At 41.8% G+C, this 14,119-nt stretch overlaps 1 protein-coding gene across 2 annotated transcripts in view; it reads left to right on the top strand.

Annotated features, from left to right (window-relative positions):
* Positions 1–538: 538 nt before the first annotated feature.
* LOC108047641 (B-cell lymphoma/leukemia 11A) overlaps positions 539–14,119 on the top strand; it is a 47,501-nt gene continuing 33,920 nt past the window's right edge. For both annotated transcript variants that reach the window (XM_017127920.2, XM_017127922.2), the window contains exon 1: positions 539–1,725. In XM_017127920.2, the coding sequence (XP_016983409.1) occupies positions 1,689–1,725 (37 nt within the window). In that variant the 5' untranslated portion in view covers positions 539–1,688. The remainder of the gene's footprint in view (positions 1,726–14,119) is intronic.

Below are 14,119 nucleotides of genomic sequence, written 5' to 3' on the forward strand. Positions count from 1 at the left end.
TATTACCTACGTGATCCTATCTCGAGTTCCTTTTTTTATTGCTTTGATTTTCAGCGCGAAGGTGCGCGCGCGCCTTAAACGCTTGTGGACTTGTGGTTATTTGTTGTTATCCTGTTTGTGTCCTGCCGGCAAGAGGGTTGCAAAAGCCTGTTTCAAGGCGAGCACACAAATCTGTATGTAAATCCGTCGATTGACCAGAGTGACCAGTTTAAACGGCACCACCCCTTGCGATTCGACTAGCATGTGTTGTCCCGCTCTAGCACGCGAGCGGGTGTTTCGCTGTCCACCCCCACATACGCACACACACATGACCGGCGGCAAATAAACAAACGCCCGTTGCCACCCAACAACAACAACAACAGCAAGGCAACCCACCACCGCACCACCCGAAACAAAATAAAAAAACACCGTTAAGAAAGGGCTGCGTTGGCGTCGACGTTGCGTCGGCGTTGACGTCGACCGAAAATCAAATTGCCAGATTGGCATTAAAGTGCAAAAGCCTGAAATAAAATTGAATTATCTGCAGTCGCTCGCAGGACATCGTCGCGTTCGGACATGTTCGCCTAAGCTCCCGCTCTCTCTTGCTCTCTATCTCTCTGTCTGTGACGCTCTCTCCCGCTCGCAAGCTTTCGTCTCGCTTGCAACGCGTTCGCTCGGGCTCGTTCGCGTTCGTTCGTGTTCGCTCAAGTTCGCTTGTGTGGGCTGAGCTTGGTGCTTCAGTGTGTTTGTGCTTTGTCGCACCGTGTCTTGTTGTTATTTCTGCCTAGCTGGACAAAAGCTGCGGCGCTGCAACAGCGACGCCGCCGAGAGCAGCGGCAGCGAAGACGCGCTCGCCGCTAAAACGTCGCAAGTAGTCGCGTACTTCCGTCGTTACCGTTAGCACCACACACCACACAAAACGGAGCTGCTAACCGCCGCCAAAACACATAAAAAACACCGCTTTTTACCGATTTACCGTTAGCCGTCGCGGCAATAACTAACTCCCAAAACAAAAACAAAATAAATAAATATAGAAAAATTAAAACGAAAAATAAAAACCGAAATACAAAACAAAATCAAAAATACACACTTTGTGCAATTTTTTTCAAGTGTCTCGGCGTGTGTTATCAACAAAAAATACAAAATCCAATTGGTTACATACACATACATACAGCAAGCAGCCTACAAAAAACCAATTGGTTTTCTTTCTACACAAATGAAGCCGCGTGCGTATGTGACAACAACAAAACTGCCAAACAAACAACAAATCCTTTAAAAAATAGAGCCCCCGTGCAAAAGGTTCCTATACTACAAGAAAAATAGAAGCACAGATCACAAAAGTCATACAAAAAACAAGTGACAAGTGTATTACTAAAACATAATTTTTTTTTGGAAAATGGCAGCCCTAGAAAAGCCCCCAAAAACCAAACTGAAGCTGTCTGATTAGAAAATTTAAAAGCTAGAGATTCCAATTAGTGTATGTGTGATTTTTTTTAAGCCAAAAAACAGAGGAACGTGCAATATAAATAAATAAAGGAGAGTAGGCCTAAGCTAAAAAAAACAATAAATTATAGAACTTTACAATAGAAAGCCAATTGGAAGTTGGCACCCCAGTTGGAATTGGGAGATCGGCAGGACATTGCCCTTCGCTGGGTTTGTGTGCCTGTGTCTGCGAAGTTTTGAAACACCTTCGGAAACTGGAAACAAAAATGAGAATTAAAATGCCCGCGGTTCGAATTGCACAAGGTAAGTGAGATTGCAATTGGGATGGGGGTAAACTTTTCCAGCTGGGATATCCCAATTGGGCTGTTCTTTTACGACGTAGCGCAAACAGCTGATGGAAGTTTTTGTCAGGTGCTGATGAAATTTTTATGGTCTTAAGAACGTGGGAAATGGATTATTTTTAAGGAGCCTTAAACTGAGTGTTAGAACTAGATAGTGTTTAACAAAAAAATTATATGTTGTAAGATAAGAATTTAAAGCCTATTTAAATTAGATTATTCATATAAAGATATTATTTAAGAAGCCTGGCAATAAGATACATATGGTGGAATAAAACTATACTATACTATTAGTAAATATTTTAAAAGGATTGACATCTGAATGCTTATTATTATTTTTGTCAAATATTTTAAAAAGTTTTTTACTCTATTCTAAAAATTGTTTTATCACATTTTAAAATAATCATTGTCCTCTTATAAATGAATAAGCCAACTGATAAATATGAATAGATGCAAAATATTTGCAACCTGTTATAAAAAAAAACAGTCTCACCTTTCCATATGGGACAATTTCATAACTGACCAATATCGTTAACATCACTCATTAACCTATTTCTTTTAGCAATAGGCTTATGTTAGCCGTTTTGGTTATGAAAGTAATACAAATGTAAACATTGTGAATAGATAGTGATTATATAACTAAACAGTTCTATTAATATTGGGGTCACCAGCTCCATACTTTCAGTGGAATTTAGGATGTGTTAACGTGCGCCTATGGTCAGGCCATATCAGTCGACCATGTCACACCTTCACCGTATACCCGCACCCCTTTGCGCCATATGGAAGGTCTCCTTCTGCTCGCTTTTTTTTTTGTTTTGTATCTAGTCGAGTTATCGCTGCGATATCGCCATGCCTAAATCAGAGCTCGCCTAGGTGTGTTCACAATGATTTTTCAGATTTTTTTTTACTCGTTTCACATTTGTACAATCGTTGTTCCTGGAGATTGCTTTATTTTATATTCCACTCGGACATTCCGTGGAATTTCCTTACCGAGTTGGCGATTTTTGGGACGAGAGACGAGTCGGAAAACGGCTTAGTTCAAAGGGAAATCAGGGCCGTAAAGTCATAAAGCTTGGATAGCGGGCCACATTCGTATGCCTTGGCCATATCGTTGTCATAATATATGGATTGTCCCCCGCCATAAAGCCATAATTATTTTCGCTCGTTTTTTGGGGCCCGGTTGGAGCTGCTTTTTTTGCACAGATTTTCCATTTGCCGAGTGAGCAAGCAGTGTTATCAATCTTATCTAGATAGCGATACAGAGCGAGTGGACAGTGACGCACTTGACTCGGCCAGTTGCCCACTCCCAAGTAATTTACCCGCTATTTGGAGCCCTTCTCGATCCCATCCCCATGTCGTCAAACAATTTTAATTGCTCGCAAAGTTGTTTGCTGTTCTGGTTTTTTTTTTCTTTTTCGTTTTCGGTCTATTTGTCTTACAAATCAAAATCAACAAAGCGGGGTGGCTGCACCTGTCCCTCGGTCGTCTTTTTTTCCAGGTAATATAGTGGTTGTGATAAGAGGAGGCCTAATTGCTGACGATCGGAGCTTGGACGTGTTTTCAGATGGAGAGCATCGGACCTGGAGCACTGGTACCCATCCTTATCGATATCTGCTGTCCCCAAAATTGCTGTTGTTAGCCTCTTTCATTTCCCCCCACCCTGCCACCATATCCATTCTATCATAATTAATTGCTACAATTTCAATTTCGATTCTTTTTTTTTTCCCCCAACCCTCACAATTCTTTTTTTTTGTATTCGTCTTTTTCGCTTGTTGACATTTTTCTTGTAGTGGGAATCTTTTTGATCTCCGACAGCAACAAAAACAATATGAGTCTTACAGCATTTCGTCATGCCGCCCATGGGTGCTCTTCTTATCGGGAACATGGGTTAAAAGGGGTGGCCGCGGGGGGACAATGGGCCTGATGAGTAATTTCCGAGAACAAGTCGCAATGTTCATGTACGACAAGTTATTGAGAGTGCCTAAAGTGGATGGGAGAAGTGAAAATCGAGGGGGTGGGAAAGCATTCACCCCCATTTTCAGGAAGAAACATATCGCTTTTTGAGGGCGGGGGATCTTGCGAACTTAACGGTTTAATTGGAATCGGCCTTTAGCCAATGCAATATATTCTAATTTACAGCTTTTAACTTTCGATACTTCAATTTATATTCGTTATGAAGAAATAATATTTATAAAAAAAATCATCTAAATAATAAATAGCGACATTTGTATATAATTTTTTTAATTATTTATTTTTCTAAATTAAAATATATACATTTATATAAAACTTTAAGCCAGCTAAAAAACAGCCAACTAATCAATGAATTTGTAAGCAATTAAAATATTCGATTAAACAAAAAAATTTCAGCTGCCGGCCAGTTAATTCCTGCATATCCTGCATGCCGTTGAGCTTGAGTGAACAAACATCCTGACGGGGATTCGGTATAGGGTTCGATTCTATATGGTCAGCGTTAATCGAGCGGCACGCTTCTGGGTCCACCGATTGCACCTGCACGTGCCCACACTTAGCCCGCTGTTGGCCCCTTAACCCTTCATTGACCCACCTGACTGACTGACTGACCGGGGGGTTTGTTTTTGCCCGACGTTGGTTGGACATCTCACGGTCGTCCTAGCGCCTGCTCTTGTTTTCCTTGGCTCCTTTTTTTTGCAGCTTTTTTAGCTTTTGCCTTTTTTGTACCTTGGTTTTCTTTTAATTTGATTATCGACCAAACAGTGTCCATTAAATGAGCGACCGACCGACCAGGCGACCGCTGCCGCCTTTTTTGTTATCCTGCTCCTGCTCGCCATGGCAACGTCCTCCTCGCGTTTTCAGCTTTTGCAATTGTTATAACAAATAACAGCGGTGCCCCTGCCCCAGCCCCTCTGCCACTCCGCCCCCCGAAACGCCCACTCCCCGAGAGTCCTGCACCCGCAGTGTCAACGTGTCGTCATGTGGACGTCAAACTTTTGTCCAGCTGCGGCCACAGTTTTGGATGTTGGATGTTGGCTGTCGGATGGTGGGTCCCAAAAGGACGCAGGGGAATCGGAATCTCTGGGCTGAATGCCAACTCTCGTATTTATGTATAATTAAACGGCTCAAAAATACGCCTGCATAGGCGAAAAATTGGCGAGTCATTTTATGCTAAAAACAATTGCCCAAAAACATTCACTAGTTTTGAGATTTGACTAGTTAACTTAAAAGTTTCAAAACCAATTAAATATAATCATTAACTAGCATTCCAATTGTTTAAAGTAGTTATTAAGTTCTTAGCTCAGTTATTGTAAAAAGAGCTGATTGCTACTACATATGAATATACAAATTTTTAACTGATAACAATTCTAAACGTTTTAGCAGTACTGATTTTCTTATAAATAGTCCAAGAAATAATTTCCTCAATTCAAAATGTGGTATATAATCACCTTATAAGGGCTAGTAATTAAAACGTATGGTTTTATCATAGATCGATATAACTATATTACCTTTTCAGCTGTAAACATAGTAAAAAAAATATTATTCCATTGCCCTTAAGAGCTTTTAGATTTCTAAAATACTTCAAGGGTCTGTTAATTTTTCTTTCGGTGTAGGAAGGGGAACTGCTGCATTTGAATGCTCGCGGGGGGCAAGGACATGGCGGATATAAATTGAAACTGGCCCGTTCTGGGCTGCTCAGCGGGAGAGACGCCAGCGCCGCTCACATGGTCCAGACACCGGTCCCCCGTTCCACCCATGAAGCCCCCTGTTGACCCCCTGCAGCCCCCCTTTAACCCCCTTTTCGAGCCCTTTTTTCCCACTGGCACTGCCACTGGCAGCATAATCAGCCACAACAGCGCTCAGCGAGTTACTTCCGCTGCGGCGAGTCTGAGAATCAGACGGAGACTAAAACTAAAAACAGAGGTCCAAACTGTCTCGCTAGGTGCATCCGTTTTGGCCAGCCCTGCATGTCCTGGGAGTCGTCAGAGTCCTGGGAGTGCCACCCGTTCTCCCCTTTAGCTTTCATATTTTTCTGAATTGTTTTGCACCCGCCTTTGTTTTCCACTCGCTTTTCGGCCTTTGTTCGGTTTTGTTTGCCGACTTTTTTAATTTTTAAAGTTTTTCACTGGCACAAAAAGCGCGCATGAAGCGAATAAGTGTGAACGCTTTGGGTATTATTCGCTGACTTTTATTAACCAGCTTCGCTTTTCTGATTTGGGTTTTTATTTTATGACCAGGGGAAACACAATGAATAAGCCCGAATAAGCAGTTGAAAGCCATGAAATAATTATTTTTTATTTACTGACCACCGAATTTGAAATATTTACTAATTTATGATATATTTAAATACTCAACTGTTAAACTATAAGGATATATTTTTTTTGTAATACTCATTTACTTTATAAACAGAAAAAAAAGTAAGAAAATGCTTTTAGATGGAGTAAAATTAAATCGGGCTGTTTCTAACTCAATTTTAAAAAATTAGAGGAAGTAATAATGTTATAAAGATATTCAAGAGCAAATAGCAAGCAATAACTCTCGTTAGCACACTTGTTATTATTTTATTTGGACAGCCAACTTGGCGTATACTTAACCTCTGTCAAGAATAAATAAGAAGAAAAACCCCAACGACGGGGAATCCCAGCAAATGACCTGAAACAGAAGCTAACAAGTTAATGAATCTTTTACTCTTTTGCCTGCGTTTGTTTTGACGCGCATTTTCTTAAGGTTTTTCTCAATTTTTGGTGTGCCGGCTTTTCTTTTTTCATTTTTTTTTTACTTTATGATGTCCCGCCCCGCACTTTGGCAAACTTTTCACTTTCAACGGCGAACGGGGGCTGGTTGGGTGGGGTGCATCAGAACTTGGCACCTTTGTCATAGTTAGAGCACCATCGCCACCCCCAATTTCCCCCCTTTTGTGTCTCTGCAAACACAATTTCTTTTTCTCGCTTTTCTTTTATATATTTTTTTGCTACTTTTTCTGTTTTTAAGCGCGTAGCCGGCGAGCAAAACAAACCGCAAAATGTTCGAAGGCGAACATCTGACTGTGGTGAGTGATGATGGGTGGAGTATCCTGCCACGCCCCCGCCGCCCCCTTTTTGGCCTGCGCACGCGCTACAAATTTGCCTAGGCGCGAACGAAAATTTCAATGGGTTTTCCTAAGTCTTTTTTTCCTGTTTTTGTTTACTATTTTTCAGCAGATGTGCTGGGCTCTCATCCCCTTAAAGCACGTGCCAAAAGCGAACCGGAAATGCGGAAGATCCCCGTTTAGCAAAAAAAAATAAATAAATAAAACTGGGAAAAAATCGACAAGACTATTACAAATTTACGGCTGGGAAGAAATAATAATTATTTTGCATAAATTAGGCCAAGATCAAATAACTCAGCTGCGCAAAAGATGGGCGGGGTCTTTCGAAGAGAAGCTGCAGTGTGATTAGTTTCGGGCCGTGGCAGTCATTCATTAAGATCCATGGGCTTGGCAGCGCCTACGCAGTGTCAAGAAAACGCAAAGAAATCTAAAGAAACCTGAAGAGACCCCAAGAAATCTGAAGAAACCTGAAGAAATCCGAAGACATCTGAGGAAACTTAAAGAAACCCAAAGACCACAAGAGGAAGGAAGCGAGAAGAAGCCTCCAAAGCTGTTGACGGGCTTTTGTCTTTCGTGGTCGTTCAAGCTAGGTTCGGCATGGGGTCTTCATGGGTCTTTCTTCTCTTTGTTTTTAATTGAGCCAAGCAATTATTATTTCGCTGGCTCAGCGCACTCGCTCATTCATTGATCCGTTTGCTCATTCATTGCGTTTATAAATAGCTTCGGCGACCAAAGAGCCGATTGGAAATGCAAAGCCCACGCAATCCGTTCGTTTGCCGGACCTCCGAAACCTCCGATCCGATCCGATCCCCCGAGAAGTCAAAGTCGAACCCAGTCGGTGCACACACCCAGCTAAAAGTCTGAGTACAGTGCGTCCCGCAAATGTGGACCTTGTCAGGTCCACAAGTCACAAATTATTAATTAGAAATTATTAAAAGAGTAATTTGTCGTGCCATTTTATCCTTTAAAAAAATTGTTTAATTTGTTGGTAAAGAAAAAAAACATTTTTAACAATAACCACTTTGAGCTCAAATTTTTTTAACGAGTTTATAGACTATTATAGACTCCTTAATAATTTTAATAATCCACCTTATTTTCTATTTAGACTGCTAAAATTAAATTATTTTATAGTGTGGTAAATAAGAGCAATTGATTTTTTTCTAGTACATTTAATAATTTCATAACGCACTGTAGCCTCGTATATTGTTAACAATTTTCGGATTTGGATTTCGGATCTCGGGATTTCGGATTCTTCACCGTGGGCCATGTGGGTGTTTTGGCAGCGAATTCAATAAAAACTTCACAGCCAATGAGCTGGAGATGGAGATGGAGATGGTGGCTGGGTTGCTGTTGTTTCTGGATGATTTTGGCATGTGACCAACTCCTCCTCGATGATTGCTGTCGTACTCCAGGTTGTGGGTGTGGGTGCGGCCAAAAGGCTTGGACGAATATACCTTCAGATGGATGGATGGATCTTTGTCCCCCATCTCCCATCCCTCGTCGCCCGGCATAATTTAATTCAATGATTACCGATTTAAAACGAAACCAAGATGTGAATCCAAATCCAAAAACCGTATGTGCGTTGCCCCAGCACAAATAAATAAATCAATCAAAGACCTCTGAACGTAAAGATTGAGGTCTCTGGAGGGATTTTGGATTTTGAGGGGAGCTTTCGAAGAGGGAAGTTTTCAGAGGTTTCAGGGGGACCCCACCTCAAATGCATGCGATGGTTCTTTGGGTCCACGGCACTCCCCATTTCCGTTTGCCAGCGATTTATATCAGCGCTTGGATGGATGCCCCATTCTCCGATCCCGATACCCCCATCATCTTTCTCTCCCTGAGCCCCACGCATCTTATCAGCATAATTATTATCATTAAGATGCCATTGTCACATTGCATTGCACACCTTAAAGTGGAGCTGCATCCAGAGTCATCGAAGGGGACATGCAGCTGGGATGGCTGCGATGCGTTGGATGATGCTGTATGATATCCGTCACCCGGCAAAAAATAGGGGGAGCAGCAGGGGAGAAATGGTGAAGGAGGAGTTGTGGAGGGACTATCGACTTTTTCCTGTGGGAGGAAGTGGGTGATGCGGAGCTCTTCTTACAAATTGCTTACCTCGTTTCGATGCATATTAAAGGGTGTAGTCTTCATAAATATTATAATTGAAGTATGCATATCAAGAACCGAATAAATAAAGTATGCCATCATTTAATATATTTGTATAAAAATATATCTAAATTATGGATTTGCACGATCTTGAAATATTTGTACAAGCTTGTACAAATGGTAGGCATTTAATTAGGGTTGATATTTCGGTTGTTCTTTTAGTTCGCAGTAAGTGTCTTATGGTTGTTTTACTAATACAATTTAATGAGAAAATAGTTCATTACATTTTTTTTTGTTACTTAGTTATCGAGTTGCATAATTTATTATTTATAAGCTTTACCGCATCGTGAGTTTAGTGAGTGCAATCTGTGTCTTGAGATCTCTTAAGTTTTAATTCTTTCCAATCCGCATTTCCAGCTAAAGCATTTTCTTTATACATGTATTGCTGTATAGCTAAAAGTAAATATCTGATTTTTTGCCCATCCCCATACATAAATGCGTCTTGGCTTCATTTTCTATGGGCACGCGTTCGTTTCGCTGCGTTTCAATTGCCTCGTTTCTCGATTCTCGATTTGCTCGCTCGCCATTCGCTGCGCTTCCCCACCTCTTCTCCACCTTTTCTCCTCCTCCTTCCCAACTTTTCCCCACCTCTTCCCCACCTTTTCTCAGCCCACTCTCCATTGGTGTGCGTAAGTGGCTCTCTGAAGTCTCCAGTCTACAGTCTCTGCACAGAAAACAACGTTTAACACATTTCAACAACAATAAATATCAAAACATTACAATAAACAAGTTTGCTGTTAGAAAATTATTCTATAAAGAGATTTAGGTTTATTACTAATGATCTGATATATTATAAATTTTTGTTATCTTATTATAAAACAGTTTATTTAATATTGTTTTTTTTGATACATTGAATGAAAAATAATAAAATCGATTTCAAAATTATGAAATGTAATATATGATAAGAATATATATCAACAAAATGTCTATTTTACTTAACAATAATATTTTATTGAGAATCACAAGATAAATGAAGATCTTTGATTTTGAGGAAAAAATCTGCCTTAAGCTGGATTCAAAAATGATCTTATTCGCTCTCTGTAGATTCTCTCCTCAATTTCCAAAGACGCGCTCTGATCTTTATTATCCGTATTTTGCTTTTGCTTTTGCTTTTGTTGACGCCTCCCCTTTTTTTATTTATTCATTCAGTTTCCAGTTACAATTCCGCCTGATAACTTATTTACTCCGGTGGCTTTGGGGCTTTAGCTTTGGCTTTTGCTGTTGCTGTTGCTGTCGCTGAATTTGGCCCTGCCCTGGACCGTTTCGGCCCGTACCGGTTGGGGCCCGATTCGCCTTCGTGCTTTTATTCGGTGTCGTCTTCGTTGGCGATCGGGTGTGCGAGCGTGAGAGAGAATGTGGAGTGGTGGGGGGGAACAACAACAATAACAACAGGTTTTGTTGTACCCCTACCCCTTTATGTTGTTGTACCCTAATACTGCCTTATCTGCAACTGTATTACGATATTTGTTATTGTCTCGGCTGCAAAAGCTAAAACTGCTTCACACCTGTCTGTTTGTCGATCGCCGCTGTCCCCCTCTCGCTCTTCCTCCCTCACTCCCCGTCTTTTTCCCTCGCCATATGGCCCTCTCTTTCTGGAGATCTGCCCACTCTTTCTCCATTTGGCGTGTGCGTCTGTGTCGTTGGACTTTTTGATTGGCCAGACCTTGATAAAGCCAACGTAAAATGAAAAAAAAAGAAAAAAATATATAAAACTCGGGCCAAGCCCAGCGGTCTCTCGTCCGCTGTCCCGCTCGCACCCACTCGTGTCCGATAGCTCCATCTCGCTCTGGGCTTGGCCACAGCATCGTCATCGTCTGCGATTTCCGATCGAGATTTCGCGATTTGGCTATTGCGACTGCGCAGCTTGCTCTGCCCCACACACACTCACAGCTCTCGAGACGCCATTTTGAAATGCCCATAAGAAATTCATAATTCAACAATATTCAGAAAATTACATCTTTAAGTTCCACTCACAGCTTGAAGTCTCTTAACTCCATTGGCTGAAGAAATAAGGGGTAGACTGGTCAGGAGCGGAACGGGAAAGAAAATGGTTTGGGTCTAGAGATCGCTTAAGAACTCATTGATCTTTTTTTTTAATGCCTAATTTTGACGAACAACAATCATTTGTTTTACAAAGGATAGACATTTTTTTAAAACTTTCTTAGAGGTAAGCTTTAAAATAAAAACAAATTTGTAATTTGTTTGTGTGAAATTTTTATACATTTTAAGAATTGAAAAAATTTGCTATTTTGTTACATTGTTAAGTGCAAATCGATAAGTCAGTTTGTTTTGATTGCAAGAATGTCAACTATATAATAATAAAACTCTGTTGTTTGATATCTTTGGTAAATTTATCAAAGATTAAGGTCCTTTCATTGACTGTATAAAAAAGGACGATCCAGAGCAAAAATGGATGGGTTGAGCTGACCTCGGGAAGTCAAGAGGTTCCTAATTGAATTCCCAGTTGGACTGGCGAACAGTTGCCAACTTAGCCGCCAGTTCTGGCCAGTTTCCAAGTTAGCACGGGCCACAAAGTGCAAAGGCCTCTCCAGGCTGCGAAAATTGCACATGGGAAACATTCAGCAGGACGAACAATCACATGTGTGTATGTGTGCGTGTGCGTATGAGTGATGTGGCTGCATATGTGGAAAGAGTTTATGCATCAACAAACACACAGACAGCTACAGACACAAATGCAGAGAAAGACGGAAAGCCAAGGGAAAGCCAAAGGGAAAAGAAGGCGAAAAGGAGGTGGTGGTGGTGAATCCTTTCGGTCTCTTGGTCCTTTTACAGCCTCATTTGAAGGGAAAAGCGGCAAAGGCAGCACCATTGTTGGTCGCAAGTTGCGCATAATTGAAACATAAAACGCTTGGACACCAATTCACAAAAGGCCAAAAGCACCCACCCACAAACTCACCTACCAAAGCAAAAAGCACCACCCACTTTTGCATTGTGCGAGGCCAAAGAAAAGAGACAATTGTGTGTAAGAAAATGCAAGCGGAGGATCCAACTCACTGTATTTACATGTATGCATTTATCCACACACATGCCAGTATGTGTGCCTTGTGTGTGATTTATGGTGTTGTTGCTGTTGTTTTGAACGATTTGTTGTAAATTGAAGAGTGCCAAACCGCATATTTGAATATGGCAGCTGTGACTGGCTTAAAAGGCAAGACCGGCGGGGGGTTAGGTGTGGGCCATGGAGGCAAATAGCTAATGTCCCAACTGAAACTTAAAGGTCTTGAATTTCATATTTGGTCCATGGGTTATAAACCCGACGATTCTCAAAAACTTTTCAATTATTATAAATTATATATAAATAAGTTATTCGATGTTATGTTACAAAATATGTTGTATAACCAAATGGCGCTTTCTAGGCTGGTTTTTTTAAGTGCAAAAATAAGGTCCGGTTGAGTATTTTGAAAGTAAATAAGAAAAATATATAACAAGATAGACCAGGACCTATAGCAGAGTATTCCATCCCAGAAAACCATAAGGATGCGTCAGCAGATTGGTGGGATTCATGGCTTTCAGTGCTCTCTTGACCTCCAGTTAAACTGCCGAAAAAACGAAGCTCGATGATGGCGGAAGATTGAAAATAGGAGGTGAAGGCGGGAGTTGAAGGCAGCTGAAACAGAAACTGCAACAGAAACAGGAGCAGGACTAAGACCCAGAGCAGAAGTACACATGTACAGCCAAAAAGGCACTGCAAGAAAAGTATATTGTTATGTTATCATACAATTTTTTAAAATTTCCACATAAAACAGTGGTTAACTAGAGTATAGAATTTTCCATAAACTTTCAATTGTCTAAAAATCAAAGCCTAGTTAAATATGGGTAATTGTTTTTATTTTTGCCTCATTTTTTTTACTGAAAATAGTTATTTAAATAAAAAACTTTTTAAGTTATGTTAGAAATAACACTTAAGCTCTCTTTCATTCACAAAACTTAAAGTTATTAAGCTGAAATTCTTTGCTGTGCAGCGAATTCGCCGCTCTAGTCGAACATTTTCGCTACTTTCATTTGTTCGCAATTTGTGTCCTGCCCTGCGGTGTCCTGTTCCTCCCGATCCCACCCTTTCCCCCTTTTAACCCCCCTTTCAGCTGCCAGTTGCGGTTAAGTTCTCCAAATTGCAGTCAGCAGTCTGGCTATAAACCCCCTTTTTTGGTTTGAAACCCGGTGAGGGAACATGGCCAGCAAATACATAACATCCTCGTGGGGGAGGGGGTGGACAAAAGGGAGGAGTCTGGTCCTGAGTCTGGGTCTGGGTCTGGGTCTGAGTCTCGGATCCTGAATCCAGGATACTGGAGACTGTCCAATAAGTGGCAAAAACGACGCGTGCTATCTAGTCATCTGCAGATGGAGTTGGGCGTTCGATGGGCGATGGTTCCCGGAATGGGAATGGGAATGGAAACGGAGTCCTGGAGTCCGTAGTCGATTTCTCTCCGCCAGACAGACAACGTCCAAGGTCCACTTTCGTGTGGATACAAGTTTGGGGAGACGGGACTCGGGAGCGAAGAGGAGACTCGACTCGACTCCAACACGAATCACTCAGCCGCAGCGCATAAAGTTCAAGTTGGGCGATTCCCGGAGAACCGTTGCCAGGCGGCATCCTTCGAGGGATGAGGAGCTGTGTCCTACGTAGCTGGATACCAAAAACTCCTAGCCGGCAAATAAAATCAACAAAATTCAAGTTTTTATTGTTGCCTTGGGGAGGAAGGATTCGAAGGATTCGCCTGCTGCACATATGTATCCGTATCTTTGGTGGAAGGGGGAGATGGCTAGCTATGTGTGTATCTGGAACGTGTACTATCAACGTCATCGGCCACATTTGGTCGGCGTCTGTCCCTGGCGGGGTTCTCGGTTTCACCAGAAGCAGAAGGAGCAGTAGGAGAGGCGGTGAACCACCCTTGAAGCACCACCCACTTTGCCTCATCTTCATCGGCATTGCACATCGTTTAAGTGTCGCATCCGGCTGTCCGAGTTCGACTTCAACTTCCACTTGGAGTTCGAGTCCGAACGAAAGGACCTGCGCTGCTCCATCTTTCGAAGGACCAAACCCACCGAACGAGCCCCCAAAACACCCCACCGCAAACCCCCTTGGCGCAAACATAACCCGACATTGGGGCGC

The sequence above is a fragment of the Drosophila rhopaloa genome, unplaced genomic scaffold, assembly GCF_018152115.1.
Source record: "Drosophila rhopaloa isolate 14029-0021.01 unplaced genomic scaffold, ASM1815211v1 contig_3, whole genome shotgun sequence".
Taxonomy (NCBI): domain Eukaryota; kingdom Metazoa; phylum Arthropoda; class Insecta; order Diptera; family Drosophilidae; genus Drosophila; species Drosophila rhopaloa.